The sequence below is a fragment of the Canis lupus genome, chromosome 14, assembly GCF_011100685.1.
Source record: "Canis lupus familiaris isolate Mischka breed German Shepherd chromosome 14, alternate assembly UU_Cfam_GSD_1.0, whole genome shotgun sequence".
Taxonomy (NCBI): Eukaryota; Metazoa; Chordata; class Mammalia; order Carnivora; family Canidae; genus Canis; species Canis lupus.
This window is the reverse complement of record NC_049235.1, coordinates 5,609,265-5,632,523: the sequence shown is the minus strand read 5'-3', so window position 1 is coordinate 5,632,523 and position 23,259 is coordinate 5,609,265. Positions and strand designations below refer to the sequence as shown.

Here is a 23,259-nt window from a genome sequence, read left to right as displayed (position 1 = left end):
ATAAAATATTAAAAAAAAATAAAAATAAAAAAGTAAGCTCTACATCCAACATTAGCATAAACTCACATCCCTGAGATCGAGAGTCACATGCTCTGCCAACTGTGCCAGCCAGGTGCCCCATATATCTTTTCAAATTAGGGTTTTCATTTTCTATGGGTATATACCCAGTAGTAGAATTACTGGATCATAAGGTACATCTATTTTTAATTTTCTGAGTAACCTCCAGACTGTTTCCTATAGTGGCTGTACCAATTTACATTCCCACCAACAGTGCACAGGGGTTCCCTTTTCTCCATATCCCTGCTGACACCTGTTATTTCTCAACTTTTTGATACTAGCCATTCTGACTGGTGTGAAGGGATATCTCATTGAGGTTTTGACTTGCATTTCCCTAACAATTAGTATTGAGCATCTTTTCATGTGTCTCTTGGCTTTTTTTTTTTTTTTTTTTTTTTTTTTTTATTTATGATAGTCACCCAGAGAGAGAGAGAGAGAGAGGCAGAGACATAGGCAGAGGGAGAAGCAGGCTCCATGCAGCGAGCCCGACGTGGGATTAGACCCCGGGTCTCCAGGATCGCGCCCTGGGCCAAAGGCAGGGGCCAAACCGCTGCGCCACCCAGGGATCCCTCTCTTGGCTTTTTGAATTAATGTCTGAATTCAGAATTCTTGATTCCTTCTACCTCGAAACTGTTCTAACTCTAAATCTTCCCCTCTCAATAAAAGCATCAATATCTACCCAGTGATGCAAACCCCAAACCTAAGAGTTATTTTTGATTCTTTCCTTTTTTGCCTGCCTTTCCTCTCTCACCAGCAAGTCTAGTTGGCTTTACTTCTAAAATATTCCCAATTCAACCTCTATTCTCCATCTTCTCTGCTAGTCCAAGCTACCATCATTTCTTGCCTGGCTACTTACTATAACCTCCTGTCAAATATCGTCACTTTACCTCTTGTCTTTTTCCAACCCATTTTCTGTTCTGCAGAGTGAGTTTTACAAAATGTAAAGTGGATCATACTGCCCCTTGGCTTGAGGCCCTGCACAGGTCTCTTCTTCACAGTTCAACATCATGGCTCCTTTTTTTTTTTAAGACTTTTACTCATTTATTTGAGAAGGAGAGAGTGAGCACAAGCAGGGGAGTAGTGGTCAGGGGGAGAGGGAGAAGCAGGCTCCCCAATCAGTGGGGAGCCTAATGTGGGGCTTGATCCCAGAATCCTCAGATCATTACCTGAGCTGAGCTGAAGGCAAACACTTAACCGGAAGCCACACACCGGCACCCCTCACAATCTCGCTCCTTACCATGGCTGTTAGGGTCCAACTTTTCCGACTCTACTCTCCCCCATCACTATGCTTCAGCTACACTTCCTGTTCTTAGAATACACCAACCCCTTTTCTGTCTCAGGCCCATTGCACTTGCTTATTCTCTCTGCCTAGAATTTTTTTTTATCTAACTTTTATATGCCTGGTGCTTTCTTACTGTATAAGTTATTAGCTTAACTATTATCCTTTTAGAGAAGTTTCCTTTTCCATTCAATCTAAATATTAATCCAGTGTAGTTTTTTTCTTAGTACTCAAAATGTACAGACTAAAATGATCTAGTTAACTTATTTATTATACGTTACCCTGTCTGAATGTAAGCTCTATCAAAGCAGGGCCCTTGTCTGGCTTGTTTGTTTATCCTTGTCTTCATAGCACCTAGACAAAGCCTAGTACATCACAGCCTCTTAATTTTTTTTTTAACAGGAAAAGATAGTGAATGGTGACAAACAAAATACAATAATTTCCTCTGGTATTTACTATGAAAAGCATACTGAGAAGGCGTCAGAGAGTCAAAGATTGTTACTTTTAAGGGGTGACAAGATGACTGGGTCACTGGAGCTTTTGATTTCTGAAAAATAATGATACATTATCCAGTTCTCCATAAGGCCATCTATATGTCACAACCTTTGAAGTATGGGGGACCTAGAGGGACTAAATGGCTGCTGACAGTTTCCAGGCCTTCCCCATATATCCTTACAATGTACTTTATCTTCTAAGGCAATCCCCTGAAAGCAGAGGAAGATATAAAGCTATATGTCTAAGAGAGCTGAGCTACTAGCAGACTACTGTAGATTTTTAAATTTCCTTAGTCTTCTATTTTATTTAAACATTCATGTACATTTTGGTTTTAGTATCATAGTATATATTTATGTTAACATATGAATACTTTAAATTATTTGGCCATTTATAAAGTCTTTCTCTATGGCAATCACACCTCAGGGATACGTGTTTGCTGTCTGAGAAGTTCTGGCATTCTCTTTCCTTTGCAACCCAAGTTCCTTTTTAGAATAATTTCTTTGTTCTTCAATCAATATTTATTGAGCATCTACTATGTAGTAGACATTCTCACAGAACTGAGGATACTACTGTGAACAAATATGCATAACTCCTAACTACATAAGACTTAATAGTTTAGGGAGAGAGAGAATAGGAGAAAAAGAAGAAATCAAAGTATATTGTACATTTGCTAAGATAAGGAGGGAAACTAAGGATGCCAAGTTAAATATAGAAAGTGGCACCTAACCTCAAAATAGGTGATGAAGAATGATCTTCCAGAAGGAAATGATCTGAAAAATGAGCAGGAGTTGGCCAGATGAAGAATGGTGGAGAGTACTCCTGGCTTGGCTTAGACCAAGCCCTGAAGGCCAGACAGAGCACAGAACTTATAGGAGCCAATGCAGTGTTAGCTTAGTTTGGCAGGAATAAAGCTTGTAAGGGAGAAAGAAGAAAGAAGGCTGGAGATGTAATCGAGGCAGGATATGAAAGCCTTCTGCTAAGGGATTTCCATATTACTTAACTGGAATAGAAGGTCACTGAGAGTCATCTTAGGAAGAACTAGCTTACTGTTTTTTAAAAGGATCACTTAAGGGACACCTGGGTGGCTCAGCAGTTGAGCTTCTGCCTTTGGCTCAGGAAGTGATCCTAGAGTTCCAGGATTGAGTCCCACGTCGGGCTCCCTGCAAGAAGCCTGCTTCTGCCACTGCCTGTGTCTCTGCCTCTCTCTGTGTCTCTCATGAATAAATAAATAAAATCTTAAAAATAAGTAAAAGGATCACTTAGGGGGTGCCGGGGGGGCTTAGCTGGTTGTACATCTGAATTTTTCCTTTTTTTTATTTTTTAAAGATTTCATTTATTTATTCATGAGACACACACACACAGAGGCAGAGACACAGGCAGAGGGAGAAATAGGCTCCATGCAGGGAGCTTGATGTAGGTAGGACTTGATCCTGGGATTCCAGAATCATGCCCTGGGCCCAAGGCAGGCGCTAAACTGCTGAGCCACCCAGGGATCCCCAGAACTCTTGATTTCAGCTCAGGTCATCATCTTAGGGTTGTGGGATAGAGCTTGCGGCCCCCCCCCCCCCCCAACCTCCCTGCATTCAGCAGTTTGCTTGAGATTTTCTTTCTCCTTCTCCCTCTGCCCCTCCCTTGACACTCTCTCTCTCTCTCTCTCTCTCTCAAATAAATATAAAAGGATCACTCGGAAACCATAACTCTATGTCTGGAAAAGAACAAAGATTCTACTTACATCAGGGTAGGAGGTGTAGTTAGCAAATTTGGGGCCCGTAACTAATTGAACTGAATCACCATCTTAATCTTTTCCCCCTAAAAGTATCTCTTTCCCCCAGAGTTAACCACCAAGCATCTTTAGGACTAACCTTCTCTGGCCTCTCCCACTGTCTTTAGACTCCCAACTTGAGTCACGGATCATAGCATTTCCCTGAGGAACAAATACTTTTCCAACATGATGCAAAATGCAAAGCACACGTAATTTTAGAAGCGAACACACTGTGGCCTTCTTCTTTTTTTTCCCAAAGATTTTTATTTTTATTTTAAGTCATCTCTATACCCAACGTGGGGCTGGAACTCATAACCTTGAGATCAAGAGTCGCATTCTCTACTGCCGGGAGCCCAGCATTCTCCTTTTTGGCATTCTCCATCTGATATTGGAGGTGGGGCCACTACTAAGTTTTCCCCTAGGGTAACAGGAGCTCAGGAAAAGATGTGAGGAGGTTTGGGCAGCTTAAGGATGACACCGGGAAGAGAATACAATGACTGAGGTGTTTCAACTCACTTGGTCCTTCACTGAGAAACTCTTGGCGGGAGTGTTTCCATGGGTCAGATGGAGATGAAGACACTCAGGGCTTTTGGGGGTTGATGAGTACTTTGGTAATTGCAGCGGCTCAGCCAAGAACTAAGCACGCGTAACCCTGACAAACGGGTCCCTGATGGGAGCGTTATCTGAAGCTGCCAGATATTTGGAGCGCGTGTTCCTCCTTTGATAAGGAGCCGGTGCGGTGCCCATGGGCATTCAGGGCACGAGGGCGGTTACTCCCTCTCTGGTCTTTTTCCGACAACTCGGTCTGCCTCTCGCGCTTCCTGAACTTTTGGGCGAAGTTTCTGTCCGACCTAAACGCGGGCCGACCTAACAACTGGAAAACAACAACAACAACAACAACGATGACGCGCGGCTCCCCCAACTCCTTGAGGTGTTTTGTTTTCGTGTTTCTGGGGAATCGCCGCGACCGAGCAAAGCCGCGGCACGGATGGGTGTGCGAGGGCAGCAAAACCTGCGAACACTGCAGGGTGGGCGGACACCGAGCACGTCCTTGTGCTGTGTCCGCGCGACTCGGGGACGCGGGGCCGAGACCTCCAGAAGCGGCACCGCGGCCGAGGGGGAGGATGCGAGTCCCGCGCGCCCGCTGCCGCCGGCGCGGCCGCCTCCCACGGCTGATCCTGGGGAGCGGAGGGCAGCGGTCTCCCAGGTCGCAAAGGCGTCCCTTCGCCCGAGTCCGTCTTCTCGGTTTCCCTTCCGGGCTCCTGACTACAACTTATTTCTTTTCATGACATTCTTGGCCTTTTTGCCTCACCTCGGCTTGTAAGCAAGGTCCTTGGCGCCACTCCCCCTCCGAGGCCCGGGGGGCGGCCCCCAGGTGCTCACAGTCAGTCTCGATTTCGGCCGGCCTCCTAACGAGCCCCAGGCGACACGAAGTCCAGCGGAGAACCGAGGACCCGGGCGGCTCCGCGCCCCCGCGGAGAGAGGGGCCGCGGGCGAGACCCCCGCCCCGAGAGAGCGCACGGCCCGGCGGGCCGCGGCCCCTTTAAGTGCAGGCCCCGCCCCCTCCTCCCGGCGCGGCCGGCGCTCGGTGGCGGCCGCTCCGGGGCTGACAAGATGGCGGCTGGCGGGGCTGTCGCTGCGGCGCCCGAGTGCCGGCTTCTGCCCTACGCGCTACACAAGTGGAGCTCCTTCTCCTCCACTTACCTTCCCGAGTAAGTGCTGGGCCCCGGGCTCCTGCTGCCCCGCCCTGCGGCGGAAGCGCGGCTGGGCCGGGGCGGGGGCAGCGGCCGCGGCCGCGGAGGGCGGTGGAGCCGAGAGGCCCAGGCGGGGCCTGGTGGGGGGACGCCTGGCCTCCCGGGTCTCGGTCCAGCCGCGGGAGCTCCGCCCTCCCCACCCCGTCTCCCCGAGGGCGTCGTGTCGGGAGCGCGGGGTCCGGGGGGAGGGGGAGGTGTGCGGCGCCCGCGGCCGCGGGGGGCCGCGCGATGCTGCGCCCGGGGCGGGGGGGGCGGCGGCTCGGGGCCGCGGGGTCCCGCCGGCCGGCCCGGGGAGGCTGCCTGGGTGGTCGGGGCTCCGGGGGCCGGGGCTGCGGGGTGAGGGCCCGACGGGGTGAGGCCGAGCGGAGGAGTGGGTGTTCCCGAGCGGGGTCACTGCGGGGACGGGCTCGGGACGGGCCGGGAGGGTCACGGAAGGCTGCGGGCTGCGGGCTGCGGGGCGCCTCGGAAGCCGGGCGGGGCGGGGAGCGCCGGCGGACGGTCGCCCTTTCCCGGCCGCTAGGTCTGGAAGAGCCAGGGAGCGGGCTGGGACGTGGCCGAACAGCCCCGTCGCGTTACGGCTCAGAACTTGGGTTGCTGTAAACACCCAGCAGTCTCCCAGCCCAGAAACTCCGAGGGAGACAGAGGAGTCTGGCTTTAATGGCCTGGGCTTCCAGCACTGGCTCCGTCTGCATCCCCGATTTGGGGCTGAAAAGAGTTTCATGGCCTTACTGCCGTATGGTTGTTTTTTTTTTTTCTTTTTTTTTCTTGTTTGTTTGTTTTTGTAGCAGATTCCTTCTGAAACGCTGAAAGTACTTTCATATATATATTTTTTCTATCGTTAGCTTAACTTTGAGAGAAGAACATGTAACTGCGGTTTTCCGTACAGCTGGAGAAACTGGCTTAGTAAAGTCTTAAGGTGTGTGCGGACCCGGAAGAAAAGCGCTGGTTGCCCCCCCCCGGACTGTCGTTTCACGAGGCCAGGAATGACTTGGTGAACAAAACAAGTTACCGATGGTCTACCTTTGATGTCACTGAACAAATGAAAGAGCTGGGTCTGTGAGGCATGCTCTAGATTTTTCACCTGCATTTAGAGAATTCTTTACATTTTCTCAACTTTGATTTGTTCAGTCACATCCGTCAGAACGCATCTGTGACCACAAGAATCTGTGACTCTGTGGACTGCTAGCCCATTGTCCTGTCCACCGGGTCAAGGGTTGGCAGGCGGGCCTTCAGTAGGGTTTGCTTCAGCGAAGGGTGCCAAGTGACTTGTGGTCAGATCTGGCCTGTGTGGTCTCTCGACGCCTGTGTTCCTGATCGGTGTCCGACTCCCAGCGTTTCATTTGAGAGTGCGCCAGGTAAACATTCCAGCCCTCAGCTGGAGTTGAGATGTGGCCCTAGGTAATTCTGACTTTTGAGGCCAACACATTCTTGAGTCTGGAGACAATTAGCATTTTTCTGTACCCAGGTTAGGACCACAGACGGTAGGGAATTGGGGTGGCATCCTTTGATCTAATGACTTCAAAGAAGTTTTCTAATAACACAACTTTTTCTGGCGTTAAGTTAGGCTACTTCCAGGATGTCACTCCTTAAGGTTCTGGGGGAGGGGCAGGACTTGGATATCAGATCAGAAGTCCCATCTAAGTTATGTATAAAAAGAGTGCATTTCAAGCAGGAAATGGTTCAGTGGGATGGCAACTTTACTCTGATTTATGTCTCATCCTGGCCCAAGATATGAAGTGGACAAGAGTATTACTTTTGGTTGGAAGGCAGCTGTTTGACGTTGGAGAAATAGACTGTTAAGTTCTCTCAGATATGTTCATAAATTGGTACTTAATGCGTATTAACTCTCAAACTCTTTCATTTACAGTGTCTTATTTAATCCTCATAACATTCTGCTGTCCTATGCAAAATAGTTTTTATTTTAAAGCACTAAACTATTAAAGTAGAAGAGTAATTAATTGGAACTTTTTTCTTTGAAGGAGTATAATTGAGTATTATGGAGCTTGAGTTTGAGAATTTTGTATCTGCTGGATTGGTGTGTGCCGTGCGTAAATTGTAAAACTCTTTTGGTATTGAACCTCTCTTAGCAAGCCATAGCTTTGTATAACATAACAGGAAGTAGAAGAAAGGGAATTGGCTTTCTTACTTTCGCCCTAAAATCCTCTTTAATAGCAGTTGCTGTGTCTTTATTGCTGTGACAGTCATGTTAGGTACTTCCTAAGTAGGTCTAATTTTAAGTAAAGCTATTTGTTGGAATTGTCTACTGGGTAGCAAATATTTATTGATTTCAAGAATCACAGATCTAGGCGTTTTGAGGGGGGGAATAATAAAGGAATAATAACAATGGGCAACACTTACAATGTGCCTTCCATATGGTAGATTCTTATGAATTCTTTTTAAGTGTATTAACTCATTTAATCCTCACAATTGCATGAAGAATTTCTATTTTCCAGATGAGGCACTGGACATGGAAAGATTAAAAATTGCCTTAGGTCACACAGCTAGATGAAGTAAGGATTTGAATCTAGGCAGTCTCACTTCACATTCCATAGTCTTTATAGTGCTATTCTGCTCCTGAACAAAGGTAGAGACAGGAATTCAGAGATTGGAAAGAGTTCTCATAATAAAGGCACTTAAATTCTAGTTGTGTAAAAACATGTGAAGTCATGAAAAAAGGGAAAAATTCAGGTATCACTTTTCTTCCTTAAGGGTTAGAATTTTTTCCCTTCTCCCAAAGTCCGGAAAAAAAAACATTTTTTCCTTCCAACTCTTGTCTCTCTCTCTCTTTCTCTCTCTCTCTCTCTCTCTCTCTCTTTTTTAAGATTTTATTTATTTATTCATGAGAGACACACACACATAGAGAGAGAGAGAGGCAGAGACACAGGCAGAGGGAGAAACCGGCTCCCTGCAGGGAGCCTGAAGTGGGACGACCCCCGGGTCTCCAGGATCACGCCCTGGGCCGAAGGCAGCGCTAAACCGCTGAGCCACCCAGGCATCCCTCCTTCCAACTCTTTTAGGTTTATTTGGACCTTGAAAGTATTAAAATAGATCTAGTTATAGATAGCACATTTTTATTTAGAAACTAACAAAGTGGCCTTTTGTTTTGCAGTGTGCTTAAAAAGTTTGCCATATTTTACATTTTTCTGAAATCTATGCTTAATTTGGGAATTAAGAGAAAGGCATTTAAATGATGACTAATTGTTAGAATTACATGGGAGTTTATATGTAAAAATATTTTGTAACCTAATCTCTATACTCAAATCTTTCTTTTTTTTTTTTTTTTTTAAAGATTTTATTTATTTATTCATGAGAGACACAGAGAGAGAGATGCAGAGACACAGACAGAGGGAGAAGCAGGCTCCATGCAGGGAGCCTGATGTGGGACTCGATCCCAGGACTCCAGGATCACGCCCTGGGCCGAAGGCAGGCACTAAACCGCTGAGCCACCCAGGAATTCCTACTCAAATGTTTCTTGATGTAGCCAACTCATAGTAATACCAGCTACACTTTATTGAGCACCTATTATATGCAGGATGATTTTTCTATATAGATTTACTTAATCCTCAGAACCAACCAGCAAGATGAGTTTGTTTGTTTGTTTGCTTTTGTAGATAAGGAAACTGAGGTCTGTACAGGTTAAGTGACTTTTCATAGAATTTTCAAATGGCTTGGCAAGTTCTGTGACTTAAAAGCTATTGCATGTGCCTATAGTAACAACTACCATTTATTAACTCTTCTTTGGGCACTGTGCTTAGCACTTAGTGTGTGTTTCTTGATTTAGCCTTCACCATTGCTTTAAATATTATTCAGTTTTACAGCTAGGGAAACTGTAGTTCAGAGAGATAAATTAATTTGCCCAGGTCCAAGAGTTGAAAGGGTGGGAGATGGTATTCTGATCTTGGGCCTTCTGACTTCTGTTACCAAAGCTGCTTCAGTATTTTACATGTCTGTAGTATGTGCCTAATTGTGAATACGGATAAGAAGTGCTGTAAGTTTAGAGAAAGACAGCAATATTTAGATATATTTTCTTGACATTTAAGTTTTAATGTATAAATATGAAGATTGGGAAGACCTTTGAAAGTTTTTTACATATAAAGTAATTTCATTGATTAGGAGTGATTCTACTTTACATGTTATTGAAAGACTTAAATAGTTTAGATGTTAAAATCTGATACAGTTTTAAGTGTGTTACCTATTTTTGTTAGTCTTTATTACTTAAAATCAAACCATTAAAATTTTACTTTGTGTTAACATGTGACTCATAGTTCACAGTAAAAGTGATATTTGACAGTGAGGATGAGAGATGGATCTGTTTCAACTATTGTAGAATTTCACATTTAAAAATTAATATATATATTTTTCTGCTTGCAAAAAAGCCCCCTAAGTTTACTGTGGCGTATTTGCAGAATATAGAATGGAACAAAATATAAATGATCCATAATACATCATCCAAAAATAATTAATCACCCTTTGATATATATCATTCCAGATATTTTGTAACTGTATTTTTCGTTTTGATTTTATTCTGTTTGCTGTTAGGTATTCTTTTTTCTCCTTATTCTATATAAATATTTTCTAATGTTATTGAGTATCCTCTATATCATTTGTTCATGATGCATTATAATCCAGGTAATGATTTTATGGCATTTTATTTAATTGCTCTCCTATTACTGGATATTTAGGCTTTCTGGCTTTTGTTGTTTTTTGGCCATTAAGAGGGAGACTGGCCTAGAGAAACAAATTTTGAACTTATTTATGATGAGTTCCTAGATGTCGAATTGTTGTATTAAAAGTGTTCATCTGTTTTCCTACTGTCTGTGTAGGAAACTTTCTGTTTCAGTGTACCCGGGTTTATTTGGCATTATCCTTGGCAACTGGGGAGTAAGAATGGGGTTTTGGGGAGATAGGTCCTTAGAGATGTCTGAACAATGCTTATATAATTCAGAAGTGACTTTACTCCTAATAATTTCTTCCCCCTCCCTTTATTTTAGTTTTTAAATCTTTTTTTTTTTAATTTTTATTTATTTATGATAGTCACAGAGAGAGAAAGAGAGAGGCAGAGACATAGGCAGAGGGAGAAGCAGGCTCCATGCACCGGAAGCCCGATGTGGGATTCGATCCCGGGTCTCCAGGATCGCGCCCTGGGCCAAAGGCAGGCGCCAAACCACTGCGCCACCCAGGGATCCCTATTTTAGTTTTTAAATGAATTTTATTTTATAAATCACATGCATTTGAAAACTGGAACACATTTGTGAGGTTTACTGTTTATTGGGTCCATAGACAGTGATCATTGTGCATATGAATTTGAGTATTTGTTGCAATCCCCTAGACTCCTCCTATAAGCCCATGAATTTGAATCACTGGTTTGGAGTATTCCACTCCCTGGAGACTGGGGACTGTCATGTCCTTTCTTACTCACCTTTCCTTCTCTTTCCCTAAACTGAAATTAGACACTGGTACGGCTTAGGAACTTTATTGGCCACTAAAAAAAGTTCTGGTATTTTCAGTCTGATAATCTTAGAACTTTATTTATTTATTTTTTTAAGATTTTATTTATTTAGGGATCACTGGGTGGCGCAGCGGTTTGGCGCCTGCCTTTGGCCCGGGGCACGATCCTGGAGACCCGGGATTGAATCCCACGTCGGGCTCCCGGTGCATGGAGCCTGCTTCTCCCTCTGCCTATGTCTCTGCCTCTCTCTCTCTATCTCTGTGACTATCATAAATAAATTTAAAAAAAAAAGATTTTATTTATTTATTCATGAGAGACACAGAGAGAAGGCAGAGACCCAGGCAGAGGGATAAGGCGGTTCCTCGCAGGGAGTTCAACATAGGACTCGATCCCGGAACTCCTGGATCATGCCCTGAGCTGAAGGCAGACACTCAACCACTGAGCCACCCAGGTGCCCCTAATCTTAGAACTTTAGAAAAATAAAGATATACCCAGGACAGAGGAAAGGAACACGAGGTAGATGGAGGACTAGAGACTCAGTCTGTAGAGCTGACTCCTTTTGCATAGAAATAGTTTTTATCTTGATCAAATCTAGGAAGTTGTATGTTCTGTTAATTTTGCCAGGTGTGGGGCTCCATCTCACAACCCTGAGACCATAACCTGAGCCAAAATCAAGCTTTTGTCATTTAACTGCCTGAGCCGCCCAGATATATCTGTCATTCATTTTCTTGAACATACTAATCAAGGTACTTTAAAGACTGTGTCTTTAAACTCTAATATCTGGATCACCTGTAGATCTTTGTTTTGTTTTCCTTTTTTTTTTTTTTTTTTTTTTTTTTTTTTTAATTTTTATTTATTTATGATAGTCACAGAGAGAGAGAGAGAGGCAGAGACATAGGCAGAGGGAGAAGCAGGCTCCATGCACCGGGAGCCCGATGTGGGACTCCATCCCAGGTCTCCAGGATCGTGCCCTGAACCAAAGGCAGGCACCAAACCGCTGCGCCACCCAGGGATTCCTGTTTTCCTTTTTGTTAGGTATTTTGGTGTGTCTGGTAATATAATAATTATTATCATATATAATTATATATTGTTATATGTTCTATAATGATAATTGTTATCGCTACACTACTACCACCACCACCATTTTGGGGGGTAATTTTTGATTAAATGCCAGACATTATACACAGAATTTTAGATAAAAGTACAAATTACAGTTAGGTACCTTTCTCTGGAGAAAACTCACCTGTCTTCTGGCAGGCACATGGAATGGACCTTTAGTCAAGAACTGAACTGACTTGAAGCTGGGTTTCCGGTTTTGTAAACCGCTAGTTTGCCCACCTTTGGTAGACCTCCAGGGAACCTAGTTGTTTCTAGGGCCTCTCCTGCTTTTGTTTCTCCAGCAGCATGGGAGTCCTAAAAGCTCCTCCTTGTGTTTCATTTGCTTTTGCAGACTCTTTTTTTTTTTTTTTTTCTTGGCAGACTCTTTAACTTCTGTTTTGTGTAGTTTAAGACTTGACAGATGCCTCAAGGGGAAAGTCAGTAGTACACAGTGTCAGGTTTGTTCTTGTGTGCCTCCTTTCGCTATGGGATCTTGACCCCCTGAGTCCTAGGTATCGTGGCAAGACTAACTACCAAGTTTTGTCCTGCTGGCCACATGAAAATTACCAAAAGTTCTGCTGGCTTTTCTACCTTTTAGTGACTGTCCTTTCCCAGCCCCTTTTCCTGTGCCATTAGAGAAATTGGAATATCTTGTAGAATGTGAGGCTCCCTTTAATGAGTTCTTTGGGACCTCAAGTCCTAGCTGCCTCAGAAAGTCTCTGATACCTTAAGAACTTTTCTTTTTTCTATTTTATACAGTTTTCTAGTTTTAAGAGGGAATGTTGATCTGCTACAGGCTATTCTGTAATTTCCAGAAACAGAAATAATTGTATTTAGTTCTTATGGATTAGATGTTGTGTCTTGTAGGCTTAATAATTCCTCATGATCATATTAATATATTAACCTAACCTTTGAGCTCAATATTTTTTTGCTGAGTGTTTTCCTTCATTTTGCCTTTTGGCATCTTAACTACTTATTCCTCATCCCTGATGGGAAAAATTATGAAATATAAATAACATTATTTCTTAGCAATTGTTTAAATACTTATTGACTAAGAGTTAAAATGAGATTTTATCTTTTTAAAAAAGATCTTATTTATTTATTTATTTATTTTTTTTTTTTTTTTTTTAAATTTTATTTATTTATTTACGATAGTCACAGAGAGAGAGAGAGAGAGGCAGAGACACAGGCAGAGAGAGAAGCAGGCTCCATGAGATCTTATTTATTAAGAGCATAGCAGGGAAGGGCAGGGGCGAGGGGCAGCAGGACATGCACAAGCAGGGGAAGGGGCAGAGGGGAAGGGAGAGGCAGATTCCTTGCTCCCTGCCTGATTCCATTTGGATCCCAGGACTCTGGGATCATGACCTATGCCAAAGGTGGATGCTTAACCTACTGAGCCACCCAGGCACCCCTTAAATGAGATTTTATTCTTGGTTTTATTGATGATTTGGAAATCTCTTTTGAGACTTAATTGTTTATGAAGTCCAGAAGTAGAGTTTAATCTTTGTCATAAGTATATAGGTATTTTCCTTTCTGTAATGTAGTTCTTATATTATCTATCTTTTTATTAGAACTTTCTTTTTTTTTATTAGAACTTTCATGGGAATGTTATATTTATTGAAGGCTTTATTTATTTATTTAAAAATATTTTATTTATTTATTCATGAGAGACACAGAGAGAGACAGAGAGAGACAGGCAGAGGGAGAAGCAGGCTCCATGCAGGGAGTTCAATGCGGGACTCAATCCCTGGTCTCCAGGATCACGCCCCGGGCTGAAGGCAGGCGCCAAACCGCTGAGCTACCCTACCCCGGCTGCCCGAAGACATTGTTTAGAGAGGATATACAAAGATCTCATGTAAATTTTTTGGTTTGTAAGTTAAATTGTTAGTATTTAATACTTTTAAAATATCCTGGTGTTACTTTCGTATGACTGTTATTTATGGTTGTCATCACCTATATATTTGTTGTTAAGGCATGTTGTTTCGTATGAGTAGAAATGCTAACTTATTTCAGGCATCCTTGGGTCATGTCTCCTTTCCTCTTCTCTCATTATCCCCCTTCTTCCTTTGTCCCTTTTGATTTAAGTAGTTTGATTGGAAGAGCCATAAAATTTAACTCCTATTTACTCTGCAGCTGTCAGCTAAAGTGTCACCTGTCTTACCTCCATTTGCCCCAGTAAGTCTGACACCCCTTTCTCTGCCCCAGTAATTAAATGCTTTTATACAAATGTGTACCTATTTCTTTCCTTTTTTTTTTAAATGTGTGCCTTTTTCAAATATTACTTTGAATTTTCAAAAGTTACCTTATAACTATGCATTTATTTATATGATTTCTTGATTAATAGCTACTACCCCCCAGGTAGACCACAAGCTTAGTAGGGACTGTGGAGTTTTTGTCCCTTCATTGTTGTAGTCTAGCATGCGGTTTATTTTTTATTTATTTCATTTTATTTATATATTTTATTTTATTTTTATTTTTAAATATTTATTATTCATATGAGGAGGAGAGAGAGGGGAGTGCAAGCCAGGGGAGAGGGAGGGGGAGAAACAGACTCCCTGTTGAGTGCATGAGCCTAACGTGGGACTCAGTCTCAGGACCCTGAGATCATGACCTGAGCCGAAATCAGGAGTCAGATGCTCAACCAGCTGAGCTACCCAGGTGTCCCTGGCACAATGATTATTAAATGGATAAATGGCTGGATTAAGTAGGAATTTGGGCTGCTTTTCTCTTTTTTTTTTTTTTTTTAATTTTTATTTATTTGTGATAGTCACACAGAGAGAGAGAGAGAGAGAGGCAGAGACATAGGCAGAGGGAGAAGCAGGCTCCATGCACCGGGAGCCCGACGTGGGATTCGATCCCGGGTCTCCAGGATCGCGCCCTGGGCCAAAGGCAGGCGCTAAACCGCTGCGCCACCCAGGGATCCCTGCTTTTCTCTTTAATGTAATTTTGATCTGGTGCTGGAGGGAGTCATACTGGCTATGTTCAAAATACCAAATAATTAGTTAGATTTAAATCCGTGCTGTACATTTTCATGGTTTTTAACAATTTCTGAGAATATTGTAAGTGAAATTGATTATCTTGGGTTGGAGTGTTATATTTGGGAGGACTTGAACAATAGAAAACTTCTTACCTATCTTGGACTTTTAAAAAGTTTTTATTATGGGACGCCTGGGTGGCTTAGCGGTTGGGCTTCTGCCTTCAGCTCAGGGTGTGATCCTGGGATCCGAGATCGAGTCCTGTGTCCGGCTCCTTTGCAGAGAGCCTGCTTCTCCTTCTGCCTATGTCTCTGCCTCTCTCTCTAGGTTTCATAAATAAATAAAATCTTAAGAAAAGTTTTTATTATAAAGTTATTTGTAATTACAGTCAGTATTTCTACTGAGACCTTGAGAACTTTAAAGCTGAGTTTAAATTCCTTGAATATACTTATTTGTTAGTTGATTCTTTTATAGAACAGTGTTTTTGGTTTGGTAGTTCATATGCCATATAGTTTGGCCATTTAAAGTGTATAATTTAATGGGTTTTACTATATTCACAGATTCACAGATACGTATGACCATTACTGCAGTCAGTTTTAGAACATTTCTATAGTCTCAAAAAGAGAACTATACCCTTTAGCCATTATCTGCTTACTCTGCCATTTCTAGGCACCAATCTAATTTCTATCTCTATAGGTTTGCCTATTCCAGGCATTTCATATAAATAAAATCATGTAACATATGATATAGTCTGTTGTGATTGGTTTCGTTTACTTAACATACTGTTTTTAAGGCTCATCCATTTTGTAGCATGTATCAGTACTACATCCTTTTTATGGCTGATAATATTCTATTCTATTTATACACCACATTTTGTTTACCCGTTTACCCGTTCATTTGTAGACTGGCATTTGGGTTGTATTTACTTTTTAGCTATTTTTTTTTTTTTTTTTTTTTTACTTTTTAGCTATTATGAATAATGTTGCCGTAAACCATTGTTTGTAAGTTTTTGTATAAAATGTTTTTATGTTTCTTGGGTAAATGCCTAAAACGGAATTTCTGGGTTATATGGTATATATGGTAACTATGTTTAACTGTTTGAGGAACTACTAGCTGTTGGTTGAGGTGTTTTTTTTTTTTTTTTTCTTATTGAAGTAGTTCTAAGAAACTGATTAGTGCTTAGGAACTGAATCCTTATAAGGAAAAATGACCATCTGCAATTAGATAACAAATTGCTTCACTTCAAATTTATTGCTCTGAGAACACCATGACAGTTTAGCTAGTCCTTTATCTTCCTCCCTTTTTTTTGTTTTATTTTAAAAAATTTAAATCCAGTAAAATAAACATACAGTGTTATATTTGTATCAGGTATATAATCTAGTGCTTAAACAATTCCATATATTACTCAGTGCTCAAGATAAGTGTACCCTTAATCTCCTTCACCTGTTTACACTCCCCCCCTCCCCCAACCTCACCTCTGGTAACCATTAGTTTATTTTCTACAGTTAATTTGCTTTTTTGGTTTGTCTCTTTTTTCCCCCTTTGTTCATTAGATTTGTTTTTTAAATTCCATATATGAATGAAATCATATGGTATTTGTCTCTGACTTCGCTTAGCATTATACTCTCTAGGTCCATCCATGATGTTGCAGATGGCAAGACTTCATTCTTTTTTACGGGTGAATAATATTCCATTACATACATATACCACATCTTCTTTATTCATCTATCAGTAGACATTTGGGCTGCTTCCTTAATTTGACTTTTGTAAATAATGCTGCAGTAAACATAGAAGTGCATGTATCTCTTTGAATTAGTGATTTCCTATTCTTTAGGTGAATACCCAGTAGTGCAATTAATTACTGGATTGTAGGGTAGTTCTATTTTTGATTTTTTGAGGAACCTCCATACTGTCTTCCACAGTGGCTACACCAGTTTGCATTTCCACCAACAATGCACAAGGGTGCCTGCCTGCCTCCTTCCTTCCTCCCCCTTTCCTTCCTTCCTCCCTCCCTCCCTCCCTCCCTCCCTCCCTCCCTCCCTCCCTCCCTTCCTTCCTTCCTTCCTTCCTTCCTTCCTTCCTTCCTTCTTTCCTTCCTTCCTTCCTTCTTAAAAGATTTTATTTATCCATTAAGAGACACAGAAAGAGGGAGAGACATAGGCAGAGGGAGAAGCAGACTCCCCAATGCAGGACTTGATCCTAGGACCCTGGGATCACAACTTGAGCGAAAGGTAGATGCTCAACCACTGAGCCACCTAGGCACCCCACACGGGTTCCTTTTTCTCCATATCTTTACCAACACTCGTTTCTTGCGTTTTTGATTTTACACAAAATCATCACATTCTGACATGTGAAGGGAATCTCATTGTGGATTTGATTTGCATTTCCCTGATGATATGTGATGTTGAGCATCTTTCGTGTGTCTGTTGGCCATCTGGGTGTCTTCTTTGGAGAAATGTCTGTTTATGTCTCCTGCCCATTTTCAATCAGATTATTTGTTTTTTGGGTGTTGTAAATTCTTTGTATGTTTTGGATACTAACCCTTTGTGGGATATGCCATTTGCAAATATCTTCTCCCATTCAGTCTTTTAGGTTTGTTGGTGGTTTTCTTTCCTATGCAGAAGCCTTTTATTTTGATGTAGTCCCAGAAGTTCATTTTTGCTTTTATTTCCCTTGCCCCAGGATAGACCCACCTAGAAAAATGTTGCTATGGCTGATGTCAGAGAAGTTAGTCTCTCCGCTCTCTCCTAGGATTTTTATGGTTTCAGGTCTCACATTTAGGTCTTTAATCCATTTTGAGTTTTTTATGTATGGTGTGGAAAAAAATGGTTTGATTTCATTCTTTTGCATGTAGCTTTCCAGTTTTCCCAGCACCATTTGTTGAAGGGACTGTCCTTTTATCATTGTGTACTTTTGCCTATATGTCAGAAATTAATTGACCATATAATTGTGAGTTTATTTCTGGACTTTCTACTCTTTTCCAAATATTATCTTCCTTTATTATTATTTGCAATATATGTTATGGATTGGCTCAGTGTCTTCATGTCCTAAGATAACTTCCTGTCAGCAGTGTACTTACTTACATGCTAAGTAGTTAGTAGTAGGGATAGGAGTTAGAAGTTGGTATTTTTTTTTCCTGAAATTTATATAGTTTGCTTATATGTGAAATACTAAATGGGAGATACATATGAAACTTGTTTATGTAATCTTTCTTTAAGCATATGGGGGCATAGATTTTAAAACAGCTGAGAATAACTTTTATTGGCAAAATAGTTTCTCCCAGGACATAGAGGGAATTTCAGGTGATTGGAAAATTCATAAACTAGGTGTGAAGGTTTAAGCTATGACATCTATCATGATACCCATTTTCTACAACCTAAAATACTACTATAGGTGGCAAGTTAAAGACAAATTTTGGTATTTATTTATTCATTTTTGCTACATTGTGGTATTCAAGTTGCTGTTACGGCTTTTCACATTTTTAACTGTCTTTACCATAAACAAATTATTGGGTGCTTATTAACTCTTGGGTAATAGCCAAACCTATTCGAAGGTGTAAGAGAGGATCTCTGGTGGTGAACTGTCTATACATACAGTAGTTCAAAAGATACATATTGAAGGTAACAAAAGCTAAGTTTAGATGTGTGATAAAAGCAGTGAATGTTACAGAAATCAGAAGTGGAACAGCTCTTACTGTGGCCAGGGCTTGAGGAGAGAGACATCTTCGAAGAGGTAAATGAGCTATGCCTGCCTTTGTGTACAGATATAATTTATTTTATTACCCATCAAATTTCTTGAATGCAGCAATTTATCCTTACTCTTGTGCATATTCAGTCAGGAACTTGTTTTTGGGAAATTGAGTTAACATTTGGAATTCGTTTGGTTACTGAAGTGTATCAGAACGAGGGAAGTGCTTGGAGGCAGACTTTTCTCAAACAGTTGTGCTATACAGAGTGCTTGATACAGCCCAGGTCAGTCAGGTCAGGTACTTCTTAGACATAACATATGTGGACTAGTGACCTTGCCCATATTTCTGTCCAAGGCCACCACTTTTTAATGCATTAAGCCTTTTTATTTTTTGTTCAGACTTATTTCTTAGTCACAATTACAAAACAGTTACCTACTGAAGGCAGCTTGGCTACTAGCGTTCCAAATGCATTTGCCATCGTACTCTCTTCACAATTAACATTTATCTATATTTGTCAATGAACTCTCCTTTATTTATTTATACTCGCTTTATGGTTCGCATATTAGGAGATATAAGCAGGTACTTACTACAGATGCATTTAGGAGACTATTGCAAAAAAAATCAGTGTAGTGAAAACAAAGTGAATGTTATTTCATTCTTTTAAGGGTATTAAGACAGTTTGAATTTTTTTTTTTAAATTTTATTTATTTACGATAGTCACACACACAGAGAGAGAGAGGCAGAGACACAGGCAGAGGGAGGAGCAGGCTCCATGCACCGGGAGCCCGACGTGGGATTCGATCCCGGGTCTCCAGGATTGCGCCCTGGGCCAAAGGCAGGCGCCAAACAGCTGCGCCACCCAGGGATCCCAACAGTTTGAATTTTTAATGATACTCCTACTTGCTTTATCGAGGGTACTTAGGCTAGATCTTATTTTTATATTTATCTAAAATATACATGGATTGCAAATTAATCCTCTAATGAATATCTAATACTATTGACAGTAATATGTCACCCTGAGATGTACTGGGTTTAATAGAACAGCTTTTTGAGGTGTCTGAGTTATGATAAACTCTTAGGATGCCAGTTAAAGATGTTTTAAAATGTTTTTTAATGCTATAGAAAAAATATTTCAGATATAATGACGTGTTAAAAAAAAGACAAAACTCCTGATTACTGGTTTGATCCAGTTTATTTTTATTTTTTTATTTTTATTTTTAAAAAATATCTATTTAAATTTTATTAACCCTCACTTATGTCATGTAGTTTAATTTTATAGTCTGATGGTAATCATGTTTAACATTGATTGCCATTTTCCTATAAAATCGTCTGTGCTGAACTTTGATAACTTTCCCCTTACATATTGAAGACTAAGGGAATATCTTTCTCTTTTTTTTATTTTGAACGAGTGTATTTTTAAAAATATGCATGTGCACATGCACACACAGGTAAATTTTATGCTTATGCATATGGGAAAAATCGATAGTGATTGTCTCTGGATTGTCATAATTGGGTTGGTTTTTATTTTTTAATTTGTTTGAGTGTTGCCCAGAGTTTTAAATTTAAAATAAATTTTATTTTATTTTATTTTATTTTTTAAAATTTATTTATGATAGTCACAGAGAGAGAGAGAGAGAGGCAGAGACACAGGCAGAGGGAGAAGCAGACTCCATGCACTGGGAGCCCGACGTGGGACTCGATCCCGGGTCTCCAGGATCGAGCCCTGGGCCAAAGGCAGGCGCCAAACCGCTGCGCCACCCAGGGATCCCTAAAATAAAATTTAAATTTATTTATTTAAAATAAATAAAATTTATTTTAGCAAATAAATGTTATTTTTAAACAAAAAAAAAATAGAGATTGTGTGTACGTATGATTTGTTTGATTATAAACACAAGTTACCGAGGGTCCTAAATCTCATGTTAGTGAGTTGGAATTTTATTTCCTGGAAAGTTAGGAGCCATCAAAGCATTTTAAGTAGAAAAGTGATGGGAATAAAGTCTGTGGTGTATAATTAAATTTTTTTTAACACTCTTAGAACCCAGTGATTTTAATTTTTAGTAGCTAATTTGAACAGTATTCAAATTGTGGCATGCTTGTCGCTGGGAGTACATGTAGACTTTACAAGAGGTACATAGGCTAAAATAGTTCTAAGGGATTCAATTTCTTGCCTCTTATTATTCTTGTGTATTCGCTCTTAAAAATTGAACTGCTAGAGAGAACTTGCCTGTGGGTTAGGGCATTGCTACTCAAAAAGTGTGGTCCATTCACCAGCACTGTCATTACCAGGTGCTTGTTAGAAATGCAGAATCTCAGACCCTACCCTAGACCTATAGTCATAGTTTACATTTTTAGATGGGAACTCCAGGTGATGTTTGCTTGCACTTTGAATGCTTCTGGTTTTCCTACCTCCTATTTCATGTTTGTGAAGGAGGCATGCCTCTCACTTATTTCTATGGAGTGTGAAATCTCCAGGGTGCCAAACAAAAGGATAGTTGTAAGAGTTGACATTGAAGTTAACAAAATGAATGGCTAAAAAGAAGAAAAATCCTCTTGAAAAATAGGTGGTTCTCAGTTCCTTTTTTTAAACAAAATAAGGACCTAATCAGTTTGTCTGTTGGTAGATCATAATAAGTGATTTTTAAAATATGAAACTATTTATTGACCTTTGTTTACCAGTATTTACAATAAAGTAAACAGTATACAGTTGGATTACATTCTGACTACACAGTTATTATTTTCCCTGGTTTCTGCTGAACCAGTAACTCAAATACCAAAAAGATTGAACCTACATGTCAGGAATGAGTTGGGGTAAAGAAAAAACATGCAGGTCAAGATTTTGGATTATGAAAGTCTGTCCACCCATTTCTTCTAGCAGGTTGCTAAATTACCAACATTTCTAATCATCTGATTATGGTTAGGTTTCCATGAACAAAGTCTTAGGCACTCCATGAATCATGACTTTGTAGTCAAGATAGCACAGGGATTTCAACTTCTTGAAAGGAAATGGTTCACTAGAAGGAACCTTTAAATGTCCGTTTAAGTTTTGTTTACCTAATTAAAATATACCAGGACTTGTCTAGTTTTGTCCTTTGAGTAGAGAAGTTGTTGTTGGTGATAAAATTTTCCTTCAGGGGTCTTGCAAATAAACTTGCATTTATATGACTGTAGATATGGATATGGATTCTGATATGGCTGCTTTTAAATTGCCCAATTTAAATCGTTTACTTATATGTAAATTGTCCAATTAATTACGAAATTTGAAAGGTTAAGGCTTCAGGAAAAATTTCAATTTAGCTTTAAGTGATTTATTTCCTAAATTGCTTAGAATGATAGCATCCTAATCTGACATGTCATTTGCAAATATCTTCTCCCATTCTGTAGGTTGCCTTTTAGTTTTGTTGACTGTTTCCTTTGTTGTGCAGAAGCTTTTTATCTTGATGAAGTCCCAATAGTTCATTTTGCTTTTGTTTCCCTTGGCTTTAGAGATGTGTCTTGCAAGAAGTTGCTCCAGTGGAGGTCAAATAAGTTGCTGCCTGTGTTTTCCTATAGGATTTTGTTGGATTCTTGACTCACATTTAGGTCTTTCATCCATTTTTTTCTTCTTTCACCCATTTTAAGTTTAACATTGTGTGTAGTGTAATAGAATGGTCTAGTTTCATTCTTCTGCATGTGGCTGTCCAATTTTCCCAGTACCATTTATTGAAGAGATTGTCTTTTTTCCACTGGATATTCTTTCCTGCTTTGTTGAAGATTAGTTAACCAGAGTTGAGAGTCCATTTCTGTGTTTTCTATTCTGTTCCATTGATCTGTGTGTCTGTTTTTGTGCCAGTACCTTGCTGTCTTGATGATCACAGCTTTATAATACAGCTTTAGGTCAGGCATTGTGATGCCTCCAGATTTTTTTTTTTTTTTTTCAACATTCCTCTGGCTACTTGGGATCTTTTCTGGTTCCATACAAATCTTAGGATTATTTGTTCTAACTCTGAAAAATGTCCATGGTATTTTGATAGGGATTGCATTGAATGTGTAGATTGCTCTGGGTAGTATAGACATTTTCACAATACTTACTCATCCAACCTATGAACATGGAATGTTTTTCCATCACTTTGTGTCTTCCTCAATTTCTTCCATAAGTGTTCTGTAGTTTTTAGAGTACAGATTATTTACCTCTTTTGTAATGTAGCTCATTATGTGCTTTTTGGCATAAAATTTAGAAGAGGGCCAAAAAATTAAGTAACAGTACTAATAAATTCATTCTGTTTTCATGCATTTATGTGAGCAAGCCTGACACAGGGCCCCATCCCAGGACCCTGGGATCGTTACCTAAGCTGGAGGCAGATATTTAACTGACTGAGCCATTCATGAACTACTTATGTGAGCAAGATTTTTAATGCATGTACCTATAAAATTGAAAATGGTATGGACTTGATGCTCAATTTCATCTTATTCTATCAGTAATATTTATCCATATACACGTGAAGTAATTATTAAGAAAAAAAAACTCCTGCCCATATCTTCGAGAATCATTTCTTTCCCTTTTTTTTATTTTAAGATTTTATGTGTTTATTTATTTGACAGAGAGAAAAAAAGAGTGAGCACAAGCAGGGGGAGTAGCAGGCAGAGGGAGAGGGAGAAGCAGGTTCGATCCCAGGAATCCCAGGACCCTGGGATCATGGCATGAGCCGAAGACAGATGCTTAACC

General features: G+C 40.6%; 1 protein-coding gene across 8 annotated transcripts in view; it reads left to right on the top strand.

Annotated features, from left to right (window-relative positions):
* The window catches only part of MKLN1 (muskelin 1), a 328,108-nt gene that overhangs the window by 160,893 nt on the left and 143,956 nt on the right, over window positions 1-23,259 (top strand). For 2 of the 8 annotated variants that reach the window (XM_038556483.1, XM_038556484.1), the window contains exon 1: window positions 5,163-5,305. The exons of 4 other annotated variants lie outside the window; for them this stretch is intronic. In XM_038556483.1, coding sequence (XP_038412411.1) covers window positions 5,208-5,305 — 98 coding nt within the window. In that variant the 5' untranslated portion in view covers window positions 5,163-5,207. Of the gene's footprint in view, window positions 1-5,162; window positions 5,306-6,400; window positions 6,703-23,259 lie in introns of those variants that run through there. 2 more of the 8 variants (XM_038556491.1, XM_038556488.1) reach the window with 2 other exon arrangements.